Source organism: Phallusia mammillata, chromosome 7 (assembly GCF_965637545.1).
Source record: "Phallusia mammillata chromosome 7, kaPhaMamm4.hap1.1, whole genome shotgun sequence".
Taxonomy (NCBI): Eukaryota; Metazoa; Chordata; class Ascidiacea; order Phlebobranchia; family Ascidiidae; genus Phallusia; species Phallusia mammillata.
In genome coordinates, this window is record NC_137258.1 from 22,490,874 (window position 1) to 22,515,002 (window position 24,129).

The window sequence follows — 24,129 nt, forward strand, 5'->3', positions numbered from 1 at the left end:
GAAACCATTGAGATTATAAATTTGTACTAAAAGTAAACACTATTTGGCAATGAGGGGTTTTAGGGTGTCAGATTTTAGCTTTGCACCTTACATACCTGTTTTGGTAAAGATGTTTCTGAACATTTTTCCTGATCGTACCAAGATCCATGGGTCGTTGAACAACTGTGTAATAATCGGGAACGAATTTCTTGTTCACTGGATTATGGAACGGCCACGACTAAAACACAAAACAAAAGGGTAAAAAACGGATGTGACAAACAAGACAGTCTGTGACGTAACAATATGACGTTTTATGTTTTGTTATAACCATAAAACAATTTTAAAATAATACTTCATTAAATAAAATTTGAAAAATTCAGTTGTTTATGAATTGAAAAAACACACAAACTTTGGTGACGTCATAAACTAATAAAACCATGACGTCATGCTTACATCAAGCACCACCATCATCTTCTGTGTGAGAACGTTATCAAGGATAAAGCTAAAAGCAACTTGATCATCGTCATCCAGCAACGGGTTTATTGCCTTTTCAAGTCGCATCAGTTTATCTTCCATAACCTGAAGTATAGTAGTGAAGTTTAGCTGAAGATACGACGCCTTAAGCAAGTGAATGGTAAAAAGGTTCCTCAGTGTATTTAGGAAGCTTGTGTGTGTCAGACACATGGAATTTATGCTGCACATAAACTGGTGTGTGGCAACAAGGTGCTCATCTAATGTTGATCACAGTGGTTCTCCGTGTACTCAGGGAGCTTGTGTGTATGCCCAGACAAATGAAAGTCTATGCTGCGCATAAACTGGTGTGTGGCCACAGCGTGGACACCTAATGTTGCTCACAGTGGCCCTTGGTGTACTCAGGGATCTTGTGTGTTTCTCAGAGACATGTAGATCGATGTTAAGCATAATTTCATGTGTGGCCACAGCATGCACATCTAATGTTGCCCTCAGTGTATTTAGAGAGCTTGTGATTGTGTCCAGACACATTAAAATATGTTTATTGAGCACATTAGTTCAGAATAACTTCAAATATTTAATAAACTTTATCCGAATTTATAAAATATATTTTGCAAAAAAAGCAAAAACTACTTCATACAACTAAGTTTCAGTAGTGAGATTTCATAAGTTTGTTTGCAAAGCTATCCAAACTTATAAAATAAAAAATTGTCATCAAGATGAAACAACAAATTTAAATTGAACGCATCTGATAAGATATCAAGAACATTTTTTTACCACAAACTAAAGACTTACTTTAAATTTTTTGTCGGTATAATCCAACATCTGCTGAGCGGTCCTCGTCAAATTGTTGTCGACACCGTTGTAGATTCGAGAATTTTGGACAATCAAATCGATGTGCTCGCGAAAGTCGGCACGTGACAAGTAGGTGTGTTTCCGAATGTTTTCGCGCATCGTCTGTGACGTCATAAACAAAAAATGACGTTTACAACACACAACGGGTAAAAAGGATGTTTATTATCTGATTTGATTAATTGCCGCCCAAGTCCGATTTACAGCAAATTAAAAAACAAAAAATTGCACTAAAGTTATTTTTATCGATTTAAATCTGGAGATACTATCAAGAAAAATTATTTACGGAAAAAAAAACACTTGCTAAAGTTAAAAAAGACAGCCTAACCAAAATACTTTGATATCGAATTATAACGCTTTCATTTGGTGAAAATTACTTGTCTAATGGTTAGTAGAACAAACCATTAAATATCAGTAGCGCTAAACATCGCTAAGTCACCTGAAGGTCCATTGGCTTCTCAATGATCTTGTAATAATCCTTCACCAACCTAGGGTTGACCGGACATTGAAACGGTAGAGTCTAAATAAATAGCAATATATCTTTATTATTTGTCTAATCTTTTTACAACGATTTTGCTTTTATAAAAAAACAAAAAGCCTTAATAAAGTAGCGAGTTCAAAATCTACGTTGTGCCATTCAGTTTTGCTACTTACTAAAAAACTTCGTTGTACTGCAAGGTACTTTACCTCGGGTAAGTCCCTGATCCCATTGAGAATATTTTCCATTAAGGTAGACAGAGTGACCTTAGGATCAGCTCGTCTTCTTTCTTTCTTCTTCGCGATTCGTGTCAAGTAATCACAATGCGTCACAGAGCCCTTGTGGAAAACAATGTGCATTGTGACTTACAAGAAAAAAGTATAAATCTTGCACAAGAACTGAAATGATTCACATGGCTGCCTAAGCTGGAAAAAAACTACATACATTAAATTTTGAATTGGAGAGTCTTAGATTGATAAAAACAACGTTGAAATGCTTACAACATTTGATCTTAACCTGGGTTTCATTGAAGTCTCTAAATCCACCAAAAAAAATCTGAGACTAAACTGAATGAAGTAACTACCGTATATACTCGCGGATAGGTCGCAACTTTTTTCCTTATATTTAAAAAAAAATATAGGTGCGACCTATCCGCTGGACATCAGTGCAAATCGCCACCAAGTCGGAACAAAATTGAAAGTTTTCGGCTATTGCAAGTACCGTATTTTCCGGTCGGCTTATTGGGCGAATATAACGTATTTATTCGAGTATAACGCGCAAAAATTTATACTAATTTTCAATAAAAAATTAAGGGTGCGCGTTATAGACGCGAATTGTAGTGGAAATGTGCTATCGAATACGGGTGCATGCGCTCGTGCACGCACATACCAATGCGAGACAGTTTCATGAGCGCACACGCACATGCGACGGCTCAGCGTGCGTTGGATTTTCCCGCTTTGTTGAGAAAACATAGTTTTGCGGTTTCAATGCAATGCAGTTCAATGCTAAAAAACAACCAATTGCACCAGTTATTTATGCAAAAAAGCTAGGGAAAGGGCCTTTTAAATCCTTAGATTAAATCGTAGATCAATTCCCACAATACACATTACAACGCTGTACCTGGTATTTCCGTTTCTTCCTGAGAGAAGCGAGATTGGCAGCTGATGGAGAGGAGGGAGTATCCGGTTTCTGAAACTTCAGGACCAGGGATTTTCGTCTCACAACTTCAGCGCTATGACGTAACAAAGAACATTGTAACCACTACAAAAAAGTTAAAACCATATACTAATACATTAAGTGCGTAAAACTGGGCATATTTTAACTAAAAAAAAACTCTGGTGCAAAGACATTTTTGGTAATAAAAGAAATTGAAAATTTTTGACAGAATGGCATTAGGAAGAACAAAGTGTGGAAACAATGGCGCTTAACTATCTTGAGGTCCATGTCAATCGTATCCAGCATACGTTACGCTTATCTAAATTTACACGATTTGTCATACAATGATCAACAGATCTTACTTCTTAATCAGATCTTTTGACAAGGTGATCTTGGTTCCTTCCACCTTGATGAGATCCTGGGAGTCTGTGATCATCTTCCTCTCCATGTCTTCCTCCTGCTCTTCCGTGAGAGCCACTGGACGATCTTGTGATGCTGCGGATCTATTGTACATCGGACAGTAGCGGTTTGTCCTCATATGACCGAGTTGACCACATGCCCCACATTTCATTTGCTGCGAAAAAGATGTATTAAAGATATTGATATTGATTTTTTTAATTAAGGAATAAAGGATAAGTAATTTACAGAAATTGTACACTGTTTTGATCTGATTTTGAATAAGATCTATTAGGACGAAAAAAGTGCGCAGTGTCTGTAGATTACTTTATTACTTACAGAAGTCATTAAAAGGTGCATTTTTGTAAATAATCACTCTAATGCAGAAGGAGCTGCACAAGCTTTTCGCTACATAAGTCCATAGGTTAATGCCTGGTCACCAGTTAATGGTTAACACTTTCTCCCACACACTCACCGATCCCTTAAGGTTGTCGACTTTCACATCTTTACCCTTCCGATCTTTTTCCTTCTTCCTCTCTCGATCCTGGTTGATCTTGTCTTTCTCCTGATTCCTCTTGATCCTCCTCAACTGCTCCTGGATCCTCCTCTTTTCTCTTCTCATCTCCTCCCGATGCTGTTCGTCCATCATCATAAACTTCTTGATAAAATCCTCGTTCTGAAAAGTTCGAGATATTTATTGAAAAATTTCGTGTGGAAAAGGGAAACAAAAGCCATGACGTCATCAACAAAATATCCGGCACTTCCATTTATGACGTCATCTATAAAGTGACCTGTATGTATACTAATGACGTCATTAATAAAATTGATGTGTGTGTCGATTAGATTAGTGACGTAATTACGGAAAATGACATACATGCCAACTATGATGTCATCAGTAAAGTTCCTAAGAGGAAATTATGACGTCATCAACAAAAGCTATAAGCATGCCAACAGATGACGTCATCTAACCAAGCCTATCCAGACAACGGATGACGTATTAAATGTTCAAATCTGCTCATTTCGCAAAAAGTTTATTGATCAATTACGATTTCGAAAGCATTTGAAGACGCCAGGTTGTGGAAAACTGGTTGTGTCGAGTTATCGAATCCAACTTTACCTTGGAAGATCGAATCCTCACGTAAGCATCAATCACTTCCGGTTTCCTTACAGTTTCCACTCTCATATATTCAGTTCCGTCGTCACTTTGAAACTTGCGGTGGATTTTCAAACATCGGCCGACCTGTGGAATAAGATCGCTAAAGTTGGAGGATATGTTATTGTTGTACAAGAAATGAACTGCATGGCAAAATTGTTAACTAATTACAACTAACCCGAAAATTTGCAAACCAGTATACGCATATATGCTTTATAATGTAGGACTTTTTTTTATAATGTAGGACGCGTTTTTTTATTAAATATACAAACAAACAAAGCAAAATTTTAACAAATTCAAGTTTTTTTTACACAAACTTTAAGAACAGTTTCTCTTTTTGGGGATAAATTTGGCATCATGTAGGGGGTGCTCATATAGAAATACAAATGCTAAAAAACTTCAAATTTGCCTTTAAAATTCCCATTAAATTTTGCCTTTTGTAGTTCACCGAGGAAGAAAAAAGTTGAAAACGGTAACAAAAACACACAAATAAGTTACCAGTGAAGACAGACTCGATATGGAGGCGGTGTCATCCTCTCTATCTTTCTTCAACGACATCGATGAGGAAGATCTTCCAATCCCGACCGAACTGCTGCTTCTGGAGAGCGACTCCGAACTCCGATCTTCTCGCACCATCTTGAGGAGCTCTTTCCGCTCTTGCTCTTCCTTTTCCAGGGACATCTGCATCAAATGGTTACCATGGTAGCCAAGACGTTTTTGGTGCAAATGGACATAAACTTTTAAGATATATTAAGTACTTGACACGCATGAAGCTTTATAGCCACTCAAAAATAAATGAATGTTTACGTACTTTAGTGATTTATTATGTTTTATTTCGAGTATTTTTTGAGTGCTATAAGTAGATTTAGAATTTTTTTGATTCAGTGTAGATTTAGTACAGTATACTTTTGACCCAAATTTAGAACATTTTATTTCTTTGCGTGTAAACTAGGTATTTTAATTATGTTCAAACGGACTGCCGTTAGATGGCTGTACTAACTGGTACGGCCTGTGTTTTGTCCCTAGCTGCACTAATGACAATTTATAGGTCAAAACAGTGTGCACTGTCTGCAGCTTACTTAGTTTTACACGTTAGGAATTAAACCCCAAAGTAGCTTGATTTAAAAAAAAATCTTTCCACTTAACCTGGGTGGTTTAAATTTCAAAACATATTTCTACAACTTTTCCATTTGTTCACCTGCATCGTTGATTTCTTGTTGCTGAGGAGATTCTCGATATTTTTTCCCATTTCCTCGAAATCAGAATCATCTGCTGAGCTGCTGTCTTCGTCCGTGGATAAAATATCGTGCGAGGATAAAACCCTAAAACACAACAAAAACAGAGATAAAATTAAACAACTGATGTTAGATGGTTATTACATATAAATCCAACTTTGAGCCGGGTGTGATGCTTACTGTTTTCGAGAAAAGAAATAATTATGCAACAAACAAAGCAACTTTTAGTGTTAAAAGAACTATATTTAACACACGACGTAGAACGTTGACAGATGTAAGTTGTTTGTAGTAACTTATTTAATTGCAAAACCGTTTTTAGTTGCAGCCTCCCAAGAGTTTTTAAAGAAAATATTCGCTTGTAACCACCATATGGAAAACCCACTGGCCAACTTAAACTGTTTTTACGGTATAGGTCACAGCACGAAATATAGGCGAGAGCCAAAAATATTTCAAACGACCTATATTATAATTATTAATCTAATGTTAGCATATTATGGCCCAAAACAGCAATTGTGTGTAACAGATGGTTTGAAACCAAAAGAGAAATGCAAAACGTTTATTTACTATCGTTTGTAACTTTAAATAAAGAATTATTGTGGCAGGTTTTTGTAGTCGAGCATAACGAGTAAAAAATGCAGTCTGTCGTAAATCATAGCCTTATTTAAGAGACGTCCTACCAAATTAATTACCCCTATCCTGTAGGCACGATTAATAGGTTTTAAAGAGCTTCAACAGCAATTGTTTGACATTTTGCCTCAGAAACAAAAACAAAGCTTTGTTTTGTTAAATTTATTTATTTCAAGTGATAAAATTTATTAAACAAGCTAAATAACCGCCACATTCGCACCGATTACATATAAACAGCAATAAGATACGCAACAAAGGTAAACCACAATTACGACATTCTGGAAAAGCGATTGTGCAACACAATCCCTACTATGACGTCATACACAGTGGTAGCCTGACAATGTAGCAAGGATAATGGCTATTTGTCACGGCGAATAGGGGATTTAGGATGTTGGCGTTTTGGTGTGTGTGTGCTATCTGTGGTTAGAATGCAGCGGGACGAACGGATATCACAGACAATCGCAGTTTCCTAATATTAAACCAACGACCTGCTGGTTCTGGCAGTGCTGTGCTGCCTCGTATTGTACTTCAGTGAGATAGACAGGCAAACAGCGTTTATGTATTAAGCAAAACAATTTGTTTATACTTTGTAAAGTGCTGGTTCATAAACTTAGGGTTATAAACCAGTCATGTTTAGTTAAGAATAATATTTGGTTCAGGTTATTTTGTATAAAATGGGCCAGTCAAATGTTATATAATAACAAAGTTAGGTGAAGGCACAAAGTTACTGTAAAAAGTTTGGTTACTGTAAAATTACTACAAAAAAACCGTATTAAAGACTTGATATATTATTGCACTTTGCACATATCTTAATACTCGGCTTTATTTGCATATGCTGTTGACTACAAAGGCCTTCCAAAGGTCATTTCATAAGGCGAAGTAGCTAACTAGTGAAAAGACCTTAACAGTGTTATGCTGGTAAATCAGCTTGTTATACATTGAAATGTGTTACTGTCAGAATAAGTTTGATTACTGCTTGGTTTTGAATGAAGGTGTGGGCAATGTAGATAGCCGTAAAACAATTTGAGAGAAATCATTTTGGTGCAGCTAAATCTAAAATACTCAACCAAGCGCATGCTTTGTGGGTTAATGTTGGAATCGAGAAATTTGTAAGCATGCATGGTCGATGTAGCAAAGAAACCTATATTCTTGCACATGAAGCGTTGAAACATTGTGGAGAGGTGCGAAGAATCAAAAACGAATGAGTAACTGTGCACTGACATAGTAGTAACGCGCTTTAGCAATACAAAGCAGTGTATGTTATGCATTAGGTTTGCGTTCTATGATAATCAACGGGAAGGACAATAGTTAAAAACGCAAAGGGGTTTATGGAAATGCTGTTTTGGTCTTTTTAGGGTGGTGTTGAAAGCATGACATTATAATTCATTTATTCTTAGGGTAATTTAAAGTTTAGTTAAGTGTGCAGAGGTATTTTGGGTGATATGTACGCGTTAAACAAAACAACACAGTGTTTGACAAAACACAGGAGTTGCAATTACAGACTTTCGGTGGATACTGTAACAAAGCCGTTAAAAGTTTGCACTTGGCGTTCTATTGCTCAATTTAAAAGTTTTGCCTTCGTTGTTTTGTCTTTTAGTTAACCTATAGCTTTCAGGTCCCTACTGTCCTTACTTCCTGACAGGTTTCAAACCATTTGATTGAAAGCTTCGGGATGTTGCCTAACTTTACTCGTGCACGATTCTGTATTGCAAAGAGATATTCTTGTGTACCCATTTTCACGAAATATTTTGGTTACTTAATGTAGTAATGTAATTATATACCAGTGATTAATTACAATATTAGCAGAAACATCTGTGAAAATGAGACAAAATTGTAGCAGAGATATTTGTGAAAATGAGTCAAAATTTTAGCAGAAATATTTGTGAAAATGAGTCAAAATTAAGAACCAAACACCAAGAATTTTTTATAGACTTCGAGCATTTACTGAAGGCAGGACACAATTTAACAGCAAAACAGGCGCCTCGTCAATATATCCCACACAGGCAGATAGACAGACGGTCCGGCTAACATCATTAGATTCGAATAATACTCGGTAAATACGGTTACAGACGAGTCAAGTGTCTCAACACACAGACGTGATGATGGAAATACAATATCTAGCCTGGGTTGTGGAGCAAGAAAATCGAACCAACGTGTTTCAGCATAAGATAGCCCATGCTTGGCTCAGTAACAGTCATTTTCAAAAACATAAGCTGTAACGTGACGAACAACGTTATGAGGTCGAAACTTAGCTAGCGTTGTATGGTTTTACTTTGGGATGTGGCATACGCTTTCCACTGTGTAGGAATTATGTTTGTGAAACTGGGGGTGTGAAATATTTTTTTCTATGAGCGCAAAAAAAATTAATGTTTGGTAAGGCACTAATAACTTCCTGACAGGAAATAAATCAGGGTTCGAGAACTGGTGGGTGATTTCAAAAGAAATGCTGAAAAAAAGTTTTGAATCACTGTATTAAACCACGTATTAAGCAAGGAATAGTACGGGTTTATTCAAAAAGCCCTGCATTAGGGGTGTAAAAATAACAGTTACGAGTTTTTAGTTTTGAATTGACTAGAAACTTGGGTAGAGCTACTAACACGATACGTTACGCCTGATCCAAAAGTGCTTAATTTTCAAAACGGTATATCTCAAAAAATGCTAACGGTTGGGGCTATTAGGGTTGGGGTAAGGTATTAGCACTTAAAATTCAATAAAACTAACCCAAAAAATTAGTTACTAATGTAAAAATTTTATGTAAATATTTCCCAACCCAACCCAACCCATTTATATCCGCTAAATAAATAATTCAGCTCTTTACGACACCTATCAAAAATTAAGCACTTTTGGATCAGGAGAAACGTATCGTGTTAGTAGCTCTACCAGAAACTTGACACGCAAAAGTTTACCATGCAACAACGGGCCTGGAAGTGTTTAAAACTATTTTACGAAACGTGTATACCTGTGAAGTCACTGGCAACATGGAGTACAGGGTTAACATAATCGTGCACTGAAATGTGTCTCCCGGTTTGGCAGCAAAAACGCGTTAATGGTTTAACGAGCAAAGAAATGTTCTTGTTACGGCCAAAACTTTTTCTGCACATTTGAGCCAGAAATCAACTCAAGGAGAAAAATTACAAGCCAAAAGCTCCTCCAAAAAAATTTTTGTGTCCTCGAATAGCGCTTGCCGAAGTGTTGACAAACGCCATATAGATACAAACGCCATATAGATACAAACTGTGTCGCATTTTTTCGAAAAGAATATCAACTACCGTGCATAGTTTCCCATGAAAACTAAAACCTCTATAAAAGTAATGTAACGTTCATTTATTAACGCCATAAATCATGTAATGTTCGGAGTAATTACCGATTTAGAATTGTTTCTAAAACTTTGTCTACTTACATATCATAAAAATATGCAACATTCATTTTCGCCAGAAGAATAAGGAAGCTAAAAAACCTGCCAAAAGTTTCACATAAAATGCGACGTTTGCAAAAAAAAAACGTTTGAGCAGCATTCCAAGCCGAACTTTAAAACCATACATTGAAATATGCTTTATTGGTTTTGTTTAAAAGGGTATTTCAGGACATTGGTTTTGTAGCATAAAGTTTTAAGTTTCCATTATCTTCTTCACAGTCTGTCTGGTGCTTCAGCCCAAAGCTTAGCAAGCGTAAAAGAATTGAAAAACGAGTGTTTAGCCTTACAACACATTACAGGCAACCCGAGCGTTCGCAGACATCCAAGACAAAAAGCAGATGATAGCAAGCCTAGCGCGTTTAGAGTGGGCCACTGGAATCAAGAAACGTGATACAGAATGCCTTTTGCGTGGGTAACGGTGCGTTACGAACCCGTCAGACCGAAACCGTGCCATGTCAGCCCCTTGTGTGGGGTAAAAGTCCAAAGAGCTAAGGCAATGAGCCGATTTGAACTGAAGGGAATGTTTTGAGTCTAAGACCACGCCAAGAATGTTAGTTAGATTAAAGACATATTTAGAGGGTATTTAAAGATTGTTGCCGGCTAAACTTGAGTAAAAAAGCTTTTTTGTGTCTGTGTGCTGTTGTTGCTTTAGCATACTACGTGGTACTGGAAAAAACCTTTCGTGCCAAAATAACCGCCTTAGGAGTGACGTCACTGTAACTTGTTTTTCGCCCCCTCGATAAACAAGATGTGGTAACAGAAAAGTTGTAAACACAAATGGCGTTTCTGTCACTTTTAACCCAAGGACAGTTGGATGTTGTGGGTAAATGTACATTAGTAGTGAGTACCAAGATTAAAGATGTATTAAATTCACTTTGGAGCAAAAGTTAGGTGTAAATAATGTGGTAGACGTTTATGTAAGATTGCTTAGCGTCGACTGATGTAAAAATTACAAAAAATACAAATTATTTAATCGATAAATGTAAAATATATACACCTTGACGCTATGTAGACAAACCATTGTACACAGCGCCACAGGGTGTATAATGGATAATGTATGTCTAAGAATAGACGAATTTAATAAGATATCAAAATACGGTCAATGTCCAATAACTGTCTAGTCTGAATTACAGTAATTAACGTAAAAACAATATAACGTTGTTGTGCATCGAGAAACAATCGGTATGTAATTACATTGAAATTTTCATCAATCTTAGAGTCGGAATCTATATAATTAGCTCAGCGGCACGCTTGCATTTGCAAAGCGCAGTTAAGTATTAGTATACGCGGCATGTAATTTCAACAGTGCGTATAGGGCACTGTATGAACCGTATGCGCTGTACGGGGTTGTATTTGTATTTAGGGTGTGTTAGGGTTTTGAGCGGTTGTATTGTCAAGAGAAGGTATTGCTGGTAGATAAACATTTCTCGGTGCGGGTATGTGCTTAAAGAGTTAGTTTTAAAATTAGTCGCACTTTTTGTACCTTTTTACCAGCATAGTGCGATGTTATATAACTTAAAGTAAATTTAAGAGAAGCTCTGCTATATTTTTTTCATGTAATTTAGTTGTCTAGTTATGAAATTGTCATGTGAATGATGGACGCTTGTTTTTGCCTAAAAGGTGTATAAAAGTTAAAAAAAATCAATATCTGTACTGTATAGATTTGTCTAATGATAAAATTGAGTGTTTTCCAACGTGACAACTAAATTGAGATATTTAGTGGTGATGTATTTCGAGTTCAAAAAGATCAAATATGTTCAGTTAAAAATGGAAAATTGGTGCGCAAATTTAGCGAAATACGGCGACACACAAAATTGTTTACGGTCAGTGAAAACGTGCCAAAGCGTAACAGTTTAGTTTTAGTTGTTTATTGAGACAATATGTTAACTTTTTGAACTAGGAACGAAGTTACAAGATTGCAAATGGTATTTCATGTATACTACAGTTTATTAGTGAAATGGGTGTTTGAAAATACCGTAGGAACATTTGGAATAACAAAGACAAAAATTTGAAATTTGTTGAATTTTAAGCGCTGAAAAGTATTTTATGTGAAATTATGCAATTAGTGTAGTTTCGACAAATAATGAGTAAACAACGCTTTGTTACGTAAAGGCCTTCAACAGAATCGCAATTAGGAATTAAATATCGATTTAACAGGAAATTAGGTACAGCACGCCCTTCCAAAAACCGATACAAGGTTTTCAATACCGCCACGCTTAATATAACGGTAAACCTGGCATGAATTGAAAGCCAGTCACCGGGCCTAGCTAACACAAAGCTGTAAGGAGCATTCGTGTGGAACGGCACACTCTGCCAGTACAAACAATAAAGCGTAGGAAAGTGATGCTTTCGATGTTCGTTCTCAACTTTAGCGAGTGTTTAAGATCACAGCTCGGCGCACGGAGCTTAAAAATCGCCTCTTGAGCATTTTCAAGGTGTTGCACAGATGTTAGGTCAAATTCGTTAAGCCTATAGCATTTGTAAGTGTACTGTAAAGTTTTATATCTAAGTTCAAATTCCGAAGCAGTTTTCAAGGACCAGTGGTTGGTTATGATTACAGGGGAAAATGAGTAGGCTTAACATATTATGGGGGGAAATTTATGCAGGTTTTAATTTAAGTATGTGGAAATAGTCTATTAAAGGGACTTCGGGGTAAAAGTTTACCTTTGAAGGGGACAAAAAATCTTTGAGCTAAACTATCTCGTTTTTGAATTAATGTTGTTAGTTTCTGGAGGTTTTACAGTTGCGATATTAAGTTGCTACGTAACCACACTTATCATTTGTCGGTTTTGTGTATGGCCTTGTGAAAAAAGAGATACATAGACAAAACTTTGCCTAAACTTTTGTGTAAGATATTTCAGTTTTTGAATTGCCCAATGCAGACATTGAGTGTTGCAGCAGTTAGCGGGTTCCGTTACCTGTAAATGTGAGTTTATTTGTCGACAATAAAACGTCCAAAAAACTGTTTTATGACCAAGCAAAGTTGTTAGGCGTAAATTTGCACTAAAAGTGGTAAAAAAATGTTTGAAAATATTTTTAAGCCGCAACTAACGAATATCGAACTTAAAATCGATATTCTATTTTAACACTGTTTCAATTAACTTTTAAGCAAATTCAGGTGGACCTGCAACCTGTCATGGTTGGTTACACAAAGCCAGTTCGAAACTCGCTTGATCGCGTAACAGTTAAACATTGATCAACATGTACAATAAAGTATAGGGCATTACAAATACAATAGGGTTAATCCGGACCCGTTCGGGCCAAAAAATGTCCGAATTATGCGAAAATCTTAACCGAGGTGGATTAGTTTAAGCGTTACCACATTACAAATCATTTGTATCTGTTTTGTTTGAACTTGGTGTTTAAGTTTTGTCAGAATTGGGCGAAGATCCAGGCTAACCGAATATACTGATGTACTTTTGCACAGATGTGGCGATGGATTCGACGCTAAACCAAGTTCAAAGTGCAAGGTACCAAGCTTAAACAGCAGCACAGCTCAAACAATACAAGGAAAGCCATAAAATTTACACAGATTTTGGTCTTTGAAAAAGCGGTATAAGATGAATCACCAATACCAGGTCAAACCATTGTATCCTGTTCACCAGTGGACGCGCAATTCGGACGAAATATTCACAATACATTCTGTAGCGCTTAGCCTCGAAAGAGACAACGTACCACGCGTTTAGTTAATACTTCGCTCGGCTGAACAGCGCAAATATTGAGTTTTTGTGTGTTTACTGTAGGTGAGTTAGCCTTAAAACTGCTAGACCCATTTGCTTGGTTCACACGGATCCGGTTTAAGGCTTACTTATAAAGTTTAGGTAGTTGTGGGATTTGAGTTGTAAATTGTGTCAAATCTTTATTGCTTTTGGTCGATGTTTTGGAAATACGTTACCTCTATTCGGCTTTGGTTTATGAAAATGTTTATTCTGTGATATCAGAAATGTTTAATAATAGTGAGACGTATTTAGTCTGGGTTGGTTTTTGGTTGGATTATAAAACTGAAGGTCTATAGGTGTTGTTCATTGCGTTGGCTCTTAGCAATTGTTGTATGTCGTTTGTAATGATGGATTTTTTTCTTTGGTGTTACTAGTCGACGTGTACAGTGATAATGTAAGCTTTGTTTGGAAAAGAAATGTTTACAGTGCAGCACAGTCATTCAGTTTCAAATAGTTCAAAAATTCGTTGGCAACCAGCACTATGAAACAATCCAAATCACCATTAGGTAGCCTACTGTAAGAACAATTCCCAAGATATTTTTAGTCCGTAAACCACGTGTAAACCGTAATAATTTTTCAAAGTTCGCAAGCCAAGCAACGTCTTAGCTTGCTATCAAGTCTTCTATCAAAGTAAAACAATTTTGTATTTGTGAATATGTGTTGTGGGCATGAGTTTTTGTAAAATGCTGAATAATTTTTTAATCGTGTTCACAAAGCCCAGGGTGTGCACAAACTGGTTTTTGGGTTCACTGAAGATGTTTAGGAACCAAATAGTCCACTAAGGCTACTAATTAAAAAACCGTAGCCCCAAAACGAACTTTTCCAGTTCAGCAGAAACGCCTGAACGGAAAATATAACTTATATCGTGTTATTTTTTCAGATTGGTTAGCAAAACATACATCTGCACGCAATTATTAAGGCTTGTGACTTGAGATCTTAGGCAAAATGCCCCGTCAGAGCAACGACATGTCGATGCGACTTGTGAACGAAGATGAATTTGACGAAGCAGATTTAAGTAACGGTTCCAGCGATGGAGAAACAGAAAAAGTCGAGTTACACAAACTGAGAGTTACAAGAGGAAGAACTGGACCAACTGGTAAATCTGATTTTACTTATGTTTGTTCTGGTGTCTAAGGTTTAAGGTACAAAGTTCAATTGTAAGTATTTATCAAGAAATAGGGACGACCTGTGTTAATTTGTTCGTTTTGTTGTTTATCGTAAAAATTTAGTTATATCAAGACAATTTCTGAAAACGTTACATTCGAATTTTTCTTTATTTTTCTGGAAACTTTTAGAAAATTTTCTTCTAGGGAGAAAAAACAACATTTTTTGGTAGATTTCAACAAAAAGTTAAAGAGCAAAAAAATCATGTAGTCACGAAAACGCATATTGTTCAAGATTAAAGAAGTTTCTTTGGAAAAGTTTTTATTTCTTGAAAAGTTAAGATTCAGCAATTATTTGTTTCTTCGTGATAATCATGTTGTTTTTATGAAAACAAAAAACAAGTTGACCCATAAAAATCTGATTTGGGAACAAAATTCCTTGTGTAAAAACGTTTTTATTAAAACTTGGGAAGACCTTTGTTTTCATCAACCTTTTTTTCACCTACAGGTGCTTGCAGTCAAGTAGTGGTGTTTCTTATGTTCTGGATGATAGTTATGGGAGTCAGTATGCTGTGTATGCACATAGTGGCTCGTGAGGACCCACACAGAACCACACTGATGATGGTTGCACTTGCCGGAGCATGGATCTTCCTTTCAAATCTATTTGCCTTTCTTACATTCATCATAGACAAATACCACGCGTTCAACAGTCAGCCTAGAGTCTCCGAGGCCATCGTACAGTTGCTTTTCATACTTGGAGGTGTAGTAGGAGGATGGCTGGCACTTTGTTTGACCTGCTACCGGCCGCCTGGACTAAAATCAAACGGACTTTCTGGGTTTATTTGTCGCTCTATGCTATGCTCTGCTATTGGAATTGCAGTAGTTATTGTTCTCATTTTACGTGTCCTTGTACCAAACATTGATCTACTAATAAACTTGTAGCTTCACAAAATTTGGATGACCAATTCCCAAGAAAAGATATTCTTCCATGCGATAAGATATTTATTGCTAGGAACTTGAAATGAAATCTAGTTTTATGGACCAAAGGGTTCCTTGTGGCAGTTTAAGAAACATTGTTTAGTGAATTTTTTATGCAATGCCTTTAGTGTGAAATGTGGTACATTGGGTACTTTGGTTTGTTATGAATACAATGCAGTTTTCACATTGACAAAGTTTACAATATTGCAACATTACTTTTTCATTGTGTAGGTCTGATGTTTTAAACATCAAAATTGTATTTTTTACGAATATAACTTAAAGATATCAGCTTGGTGCTACAAAAATGTAACTTTATTTTTTGTTTTTTTGTCAAAAACAAGTTAGTTTTACCGTTATTAACTCTAGATAAAAAATACAAAGGATTAGTAACAAAACCTAACAAATAGGCCCCCAAAAACATTGTGCAATGTTTCATGTTTGTGTAAAATTTATCCGAATACAAAACATGGTGTTTTTGTGTCGATTCCGAATATCTGTCTGTTTCATTTGTAAAAAAAGATTTGTTTAAAAGTGTAACGCATTATGCATGAAGTTATTGTTGGACAATTCTTCGCGTAAAATACCAGTGGACTTTGTTAAAATTTCGTTGTTTTTTCAGTTTACTTCTCGTGCCGCCTACTTCATTACCTTGGATGAATATTTGTGTGATATGTTTTTGCCGCGAATATATTATTTTGAAGCTTCCGCAATTTGTCTGTCATGTAATTTTGCAAAGAAACATATTCAAAGTTTGAGAAATTTAGTTTTTTTAGGTAAAGAAGCATGGTTATTAGTCAGGTTTAGAGAAATTCTAACAGCCCCCCAAAAGTGTATCTCCCAAGAAAAGTCAATTTGGTTAGCATTATCAGTGCAAAGATTTCCTGGCAAATTGACACAAAAAAACAAATCTGTGTCCACTTAAGGAAGGGGAACCATAAATACCAAAAACAAAACTGCAAAGAGTTTGATTTTGTTACTTACAACAACCAGATGAATTTCATTTACCTCTATTTCATTTACCTCTAATAAGTACCCAGTACGACATCACGAAACAAAAGATGATTGAAAAATGTCAAACCACCTCTTTACGTTTTGCTAAAAGGGAAAACCGACAAAAAAGTTAAAAAAACCTGAACTCAAATTTTTCAAGGTCAAAAATTCTTCACTCACTTGTTTTGAAGGTCAAATATTCTCTGGCATTCCTCCTTGTATCTTTCCTGGTGCTCGGCCACGGAGAATCTCGTTCCCCTAGCAAACTTGCTCATACCTCCTTCCCCAGCTCGAGCCTGCTCTGTAGACATCGTGCGAACCACGTCTATCACTTCCCACCGTGAAAGCTTGCGAATCTAAGTAGGAATTTTCAAATGTTTTGTTAGTTTAATTGAGTTTACCCCTTTAAGTTAAGCTGAGATGAACATACACTTAATACTGGCCTCATCCCTGAAGCGTCTATGCAGACCAGCGATCACGGCACACTCATATATAAATCACAGTACGCCAGGCCCATTGAAGGCGTCATACCGAATCAGTCGGTCACCAAGCATTCCTACATATGGCAAGGTATAGGCAAGAGGGGGTGGGGAACCTTTTCGTTTACAAAGGCCACCAAACGGTTTAGCACTAGTCGTTTAGGCCAGTGGTTCTCAACCTTTTAAGTTTGCGGACCGGTAAACTTCTAAAACAAATTTTGCGGACCGATGGGCTTTTAAATCAAGCCAAAATGTAATCACGACAAAAATATGCAATTCAAAAAAGTATGAAAAATTCAATTTACTGAGAAGTTTGCTGCTGTCTGTTTGATTTCATACGTGTTAAACGGACCGGCAGGAAAGTTTACGCGGACCGGCACCGGTCCGCGGACCGGCGGTTGAGAACCACTGGTTTAGGCCGCATGGACTATTTCCCAGGCCAAGGACAATGGTGTTCAAACTTTGTGACGTACAGAATGATCGTTTTGCAAATCCCTTGTAGAGCCTAGAAACTCGCTTGTTTACAAATATCAATGATCTAAGAGCACCGTGTGACATCATAGACAAGTTTAAGACATTCGATTATGCGCAAACAATTGTTCTTTTGCAACACAAGTAAGATTGTAGAATCTTGGGCTCTTGGTAGTACTACGGAAATCGCCATGTAAACCACTATGGGACCGTTTGGCTCTATTTTGAAAACCGCTGCCCTAGAACTAATCAAATAGTAATGTGGAATAAAGATCGAAAAATACGTTTCTATATATTTTTCAGCGCCATGGTGCAGTCCGTAATACCAACATTCTAAAATGTATTTTGATATGAAAGGCCACAGGTTCCCCACCGCTGGGCTAGAGCAAGACATATCTGGTCTGCGGTAGGATTCGAGCCCCCGACTAGAGTCTTTCCGGGACTCGCGCTCTACCAACTGAGCTACACAGGCTCAGTGGTGAGCCCGCCGAAAGTCGAACTACAAGCACCATTGCTTGCCTTGTACGCGTATGGTTTAGTGATTTTAAATTTATGGGTGAGTGAATTTAGTTGCGTATGAGTGATTTTGCTATGTGACAGTTTAAACCAGTGGTTCTCAAACTCGGTTTTCGGGACCGCATGCGGCTCCCAACTACTTATTTTGCGGCTCGCACCAGACCTCAGAAAACCACCAAACATTGCTATTTTAGCTTTCAAAGTCATCTTCTTTAGCGATTTTCTCAAGGTTTCGTTTTTTTGCGGCTCTCTACACACTTAAAAAATACCATTTGGCCCCGACAATAAAAAAGTTTGAGAACCACTGGTGTAAACCTTGAATATGTGCTAGTGTTCCGTAGTTGAGAGTTCATCTGGTTAGGGCATGAGTTAAAAGTTACAAACCGTTTTCTCAAATTGTTGTGATATTGTTTAAATGTTTTATGAAAAGTAAATCAAAATTTCAAGAAGAAATGGCCTTGATTTGCCCTAATTTGAAACCATTGCTATTTTTCTGTGTATGTAAATCATATTTTTTGTAAGTCTAGATGCTAAGGTCATTCATCAAAATACTCATGTGAGTCGATCTGGAGGTTGGATACAAGATATGGAAAAAACACTTGATCAAGAGAGAGAAATGTTGCAAAACATGTTACACCTCTTCGTCTGGAACTCCAAACTTCTTAAGTAGTTGTTTCGCGTTTGAGAGAGACAAGCGACGAAGATCAGCGTCTGTTCCCGTTACCAACTTCTTCGGGGGTGCGGGAGCTGACTCCGTCTGAATAAAACAATCCAGATAAAAACGAACGTAAGACCTTGTAAAATACTGTTTATTTCACTTACTTTTGGCTGTTGTGGCTTCATCGGAACTTTAACATAAGAAAAACCCTCACCACAACCTGTAGGGTCGGCCGGACCCGTTACCTGTGCGGGAAAAATCACATCAAATATTAAACTAATAAACTGATAGGCCGTTTTGAAACAAATGCATTTGATATAATATTATAAACGTTATCCTATAGCGCCAATGTCTTGTCCGTGTCTGTTTTACGAAGCTTTAATATCTTCTCCAATTGATTCACCTGCAGAAGGCATTTTCCTTTCAATGCAGATATGAAAGCTCGAGTCGTGTTCCAGGGGGCGTTTAAAACCTCTTCATCAACCTGAAAAATGACAAGCAATATTTTAGAACCAAAATCAAAAAACGACATACACCTGAAACTGGCAAACAACGTTCCTTTAATTTTTTTTATAAGCTATCAGTATTTAATTACAAAACGTTGTTTGCATGGGCAAGTGTATTATTATTGTATTGTTACAGTTGTTCAAGGTGTGTGGAACGCAATTTAAACCAGTAGTTCTCAAACTTTTTTATTGTCGGGGCCAAATGGCAGTTTTTTAAGTGCGTAGGAAAAAACGAAACCTTGAGAAGATCACTAAAGATTAATACTTTGAAAGCCAAATCTTTGGTTGTTTTCTGAGGTTTGGTGGGAGCGCAAAATAAGTAGTTGGGAGCCGCATTTTAGAATCACTGATTTAAACTAAAATGTTGGCTTTCACTATGTTACGACTTAAAATATATAAACCAAGTTTTTTTTGACCCTCTACAAAAATAGCGACCTAAAAGTAACACAAATATCTCAAACCTTCATCTGGTGTTCTTCCTCATTATCATCTTCCGGTTGAATCAACATCGTTTTTTCACCGTAACCTGCATCTTTTAATCTCTGCTCAGCCGCAATCATACTGTGAGAAAAATAAAGCTCACTTTGGTTCAGTACATAAAGTCGTTAACAGTGTTAGAGTGGTTCTCAACATTATATTGATCGAGACTTTTTCTATCGCTGCATACCACCTGAACCCTCTTTGAATGGGTAGATCAGGAGCTAAGCATGTTTTGACCAGGTTATTATATTTCTTAAAGCAAGAAGATTATATCAATTCCATAGAAAGGCTAAAGACACGAGTTTTGTCCAAAACCAGGGCACAGTTCAGTTAAGCTAAGCTGAATTAAATATTGCAAACAAGCTACTTGCGTTCCACCCTGTAAGCAAGGGGTGGGCAACCTTTGTTACTGTAGGGCCAATTATAAATGTCAAAATTGGATCGAGGGCCGCACCTGTGCATCACACAAAATGATTTCGCTTTGTTTCTTACCAAATATGCTTAACTACAAGTATAATTCGTATTTGATTCTAGCCACATTTTGCCAGATCGCAGAAAAATAGCACCAGGCGCATTAATCAGCTCAAAAATATGTAATAATTGGACTCGTTTGCCAGTACTTTTGAAATCCAAGCGTCTCTGCGGGCCGCACAACCTTTAATGAAGGGCCGCATGAGGCCCGCGGGCCGCAGGTTGCCCACCCCTGCTGTAAGCTCTGGTGTTCCACAAGCTGAGAACCGGGGTGTTGGGGTGAGTAAAAAAGTTTAAAATCCTCCGAAGCCTTTAACTTCAATTTATTTTAACCTATCATATTCCACTGGGTCGGAGTAATGCGGCTTATGTTTCTCGTTAAACACAATTGGTCGAGGTGGGATTAGAACCCATAATCTTGTGAGCATCTTGGCGTTAGTGTATGTATAGTTTACCTGTAAAATCCACAACTTTGCTCAGGTGATACCATCGCCCTCATTTCTTCCTCTGTGGGCAATCTGAAATCTTTTTTGATCACCCACCAGTTGCTGTCTTGACCTGACAGAAGTGGTGGTTTAAATAGTAGTATCTAACATTCTCAAAAAAATTTATGCTAGTCATAAAATAAAATCCTGCAGAAACTGTCAAGAAGAATTTTAATAGGTCAAAGGCACTGGAGTTGTAGAGCATTCCAGATACGTTGAAAAGTTGGAAATAACATAGTTAATGTTAGGTTTATGCCTTTTCGTTGAAGAAACCACATCTAGGCAGCTGAACCCCAGCCATCATAAACGTATTAAGGTTTAAGGCGCAGCTGTTACATACACTTAGTACAAAGCGTTACTTCATGAGGGGGCGCAAGAAATTAAACCCGTTTTGACAGTTGGTGGAAACAGCTAAAGGGTTTTCCTTTCAATAATATCAATGTGTATTCTAATACATACATAAAGTATTTCAAATCACCACTGACCTGTTCTGTGGAAATCCGCGCACAGTTTAAGCCGTTTCCTTATGCTGCTCTCCGAATGATTGGGAAAAGCCTTACGTACTTCTTCCATACGAATTTTCTTTGGTTTCTCGCGACTTTTGGCAAACATTCGATAAATGAAAACCTGAAATATTCAAAACTACATATTTCAGGATCCTCACAACCTGGGTAAAAAAGTACGGTGCATAGTTTGAAATTACTAAACATCAAATGTTAGAGTTCAAACCACAAAATGTACAAACAAAACGCATTGGGCAGTTAACAATATAAAAGCACAGTGAAGGATGAAATGTAACCACTTAGTCTAAAGAACACTGATGAAACTATCTAACTAATGTTGGTTTCTAAAGTAGCGCCTTCTAAGAAGTTTTACAATTGAAAAAATGCATTTACATGCAATACGTTATAAAATGCTTTATTGAAGTAACAATTTCTATTTGAATAAACCCTATTTTTCTTCATAAATCAGCGAAAATGAGACAGCATAAATAATTTGCCATAATTATTTTTAAATCAAATAACTCGGCTTTAAAATCCACCATATTCAATCGCAATCGTTTAATCAATCATTGCATGTTACAGAACCTTATCGTTGTTAACTGTCCGCACCGATGTAATCAATAGCTCAATAAAATGTCAAAAACAAAAAATCTAGTCACTATGTACAATTCTGGTAATTTGATAGAAAAAATTTTACCTGAAGAAAATCACGGACATGGTTCGTCGCCTTTTTAGAATTTGGCCCAGGAACTTCCACTAGAGGGCAGAGTTGACCCACTGTGAAAATCGATGGAACGTGTCGGATGAAATAACTGTAGTAAAAAGATGTTTGTTCTAATGTGACTACGATATCTCCAAACAGACTAACTTATAAACAATTGCCTTAACTACACATCTCTTACTAAAAAACGTTGCTATATTTTTTTCATACAATACATTACCTCAACCACAGCAAAAGGTATATAAGTCTGAAATTTAGGCCCCAACTTTTTTTGGAAACTAAGCCCAAAAGTTAAGGAAATTGCGAAACAAATGTGAACGAATGTAAAGCCAGCGTCGACTTGCAACTATGAAATCCCTGACAATAACACAAAGCAAGTCAAGTTGGCCTCACAAGAAAATTCACATGCTTACTTATGTCTGGTTCGAATAATCAAGAAATCCGTGCTCTTCGATCTGTGTTCGTATATAGGAGCTCTATACATGTTACATTCGAATGCTTGGAGGGACTGACCGGGTGCTAGTGTACCAAGGAATGGGGAGGAATGTGAATAAACTGTTTCACCGTAGCGGTAACGCGTCGAGTCTGAGTCTTTGTCAGGTTTCTGTGATAAAAAAAATAACACGTGTAATATTCAGGTGCAAGGTTTTTGAAGAATCTAGATGCAATCGTTTGAAAAACTTTTGTATTAAAGTGGGAGAGATTTTTTGTGAAAGTGAACGAACGAACGAACAAACAAACGTCAATTAAAATATAAAAGCATAGTAATAAATGATAAATAAGCTGCAGACAGTGTACACTGTTTCAACCTATAAGGTCTCATTAGTGCAGCTGGTGACAAGACAGAGGCCGTATGAGCTGACTCCAGTTTGTTGAGAGTAACAGACTGAAAAGCCATAACCGATTCTGTCCGATGCAACCACAGAAAAAATGGTTTACAATGGCCAAGCAGACATACAATTAAGCATTAGTTAAACGGCCCAATGTTTAATTTTTAACAGATGTTTTTTATAAACAACTTCTTACCCTTTTGTGGTAGTTTTTCACTTTTAGTGCCATCCCAACTTGTGACAGAAGCGGAGGAAATTCTTCACTGTATTCAGCCAGAATCAAATGTCCATCGAGAGCTGAAAGATCTTCTGGTTTCCTCATAAAGAAAACTTCCCCACCACCGGATGCTGCACGCTCCTGTTCTCTCTGCTTTGCTCTGGTAAAATATAATAGGTTTGGTTAAAGCAGTAGTTTTTTTAGCCAAGTAGTACAAAAAAGCCATTAATCTGTCAAAAATTTATTAGGGTTATGGAATATAAGTTCACTTTGCAAACGGGGGGTGCAGAAACTAAGTGGTGAATTTTTTACACATAAGGGGTAAAATTGTTATTGATTATATACCTACAACATAAGCCATAAATTTTGCTGTAACAAAATAGTAATGCGCATCTTTTATCTATTTGATTTTAGAAATCATGTTCGAAACACTAAGAAAACAGAACCGTTTCTGCTAACTATTGAAAAATTACCACCAGAAGAAAACACAAGATTTGCAAGTAATTAAGTCTGAAACATGTGGAAGTAATGAAATCATGTATAGACTAAACATAGTGTTGCCATCAGCACAGAGGCTTTCAAGTTTAAACAATAGATTTAACAGAAGAACGTTGTTTAGTTAATATATAATATGTCTGGTAGCATTAGCTAATATTGCAACACCTTTACCTTAATCAACAAGTGTAAGCTCGTGCCAAAAACAGGCTATAGAAACAGTTATGGGTCAACCTTTCTACACTGTCTTTGTTCTTACTTTTTTCTCAGGTGTTTCATAACGCAATGCACTTGATGAAATCCGGGTTTAGCCATTGCTCCATGTTGGTATCGTCGAAACTGAGGGCGATGAAAGCTCTGGAGGCGGGCTTGACCGAGGACAGTTGGGAAAAACATCGGTTGAAGCTCCATGGCAGGGTTGGAATGCTAAAAAACACAAACAGAATAAATAAATTGAACTTGTAGATTTATATTTTCAGCACAAAACACAATTTAGATTTAACACATTTAAAAGACTTGTCAAACTGATGATGCTTTTTATTTCAGCAAGCGAAAAGAATTTTACTAATAAGTGTTGCAAAGATAAACACAGACAGAGGATTTTTATGCGCTAGAATTTTGAGCTGAAGTACGATTTATCTAAAACCAGAATAAAGTGTATTACACAGATATGTCAGAACACTTTCTGTAAAAGCATATTGTTTGACAATTCCAATCATTTCTATGAAAAAGATCCTAAATATTAT

General features: G+C 36.8%; 2 protein-coding genes across 2 annotated transcripts in view; one reads left to right on the plus strand and one right to left on the minus strand.

The window, feature by feature from the left end:
* The window catches only part of LOC145237018 (transcription initiation factor TFIID subunit 1-like), a 34,772-nt gene that overhangs the window by 2,977 nt on the left and 7,666 nt on the right, over positions 1-24,129 (minus strand). The window contains exons 15-36 of the mRNA XM_080099712.1: positions 23,643-23,809; positions 22,868-23,048; positions 22,255-22,445; positions 21,818-21,932; positions 21,103-21,244; positions 20,588-20,690; positions 19,643-19,742; positions 19,079-19,159; positions 18,840-18,920; positions 18,655-18,774; positions 16,732-16,907; positions 5,683-5,806; positions 4,983-5,165; positions 4,449-4,571; positions 3,807-4,007; positions 3,298-3,509; positions 2,900-3,011; positions 1,990-2,118; positions 1,742-1,822; positions 1,246-1,407; positions 433-558; positions 96-217 (exon numbers count right to left, since the gene is read on the minus strand). Coding sequence (XP_079955838.1) covers positions 96-217; positions 433-558; positions 1,246-1,407; positions 1,742-1,822; positions 1,990-2,118; positions 2,900-3,011; positions 3,298-3,509; positions 3,807-4,007; positions 4,449-4,571; positions 4,983-5,165; positions 5,683-5,806; positions 16,732-16,907; positions 18,655-18,774; positions 18,840-18,920; positions 19,079-19,159; positions 19,643-19,742; positions 20,588-20,690; positions 21,103-21,244; positions 21,818-21,932; positions 22,255-22,445; positions 22,868-23,048; positions 23,643-23,809 — 3,032 coding nt within the window. The remainder of the gene's footprint in view (positions 1-95; positions 218-432; positions 559-1,245; positions 1,408-1,741; positions 1,823-1,989; positions 2,119-2,899; positions 3,012-3,297; positions 3,510-3,806; positions 4,008-4,448; positions 4,572-4,982; positions 5,166-5,682; positions 5,807-16,731; positions 16,908-18,654; positions 18,775-18,839; positions 18,921-19,078; positions 19,160-19,642; positions 19,743-20,587; positions 20,691-21,102; positions 21,245-21,817; positions 21,933-22,254; positions 22,446-22,867; positions 23,049-23,642; positions 23,810-24,129) is intronic.
* LOC145237021 (uncharacterized) lies at positions 14,329-16,266 on the plus strand. Its single transcript, XM_080099716.1, has 2 exons — positions 14,329-14,576; positions 15,092-16,266. Exons 1-2 carry the CDS (start codon positions 14,426-14,428, stop codon positions 15,523-15,525), a joined length of 585 nt encoding a protein of 194 aa, XP_079955842.1. The 5' UTR covers positions 14,329-14,425; the 3' UTR covers positions 15,526-16,266.

Coding starts and splice junctions, on each gene's coding strand:
- LOC145237021 (XM_080099716.1), top strand. CDS start 14,426: ATGCCCCGTCAGAGCAACGACATGTCGATGCGACTTGTGAACGAAGAT. Junction 14,577..15,091: donor AGGAAGAACTGGACCAACTG/GTAAATCTGATT, acceptor TTTCACCTACAG/GTGCTTGCAGTCAAGTAGTG.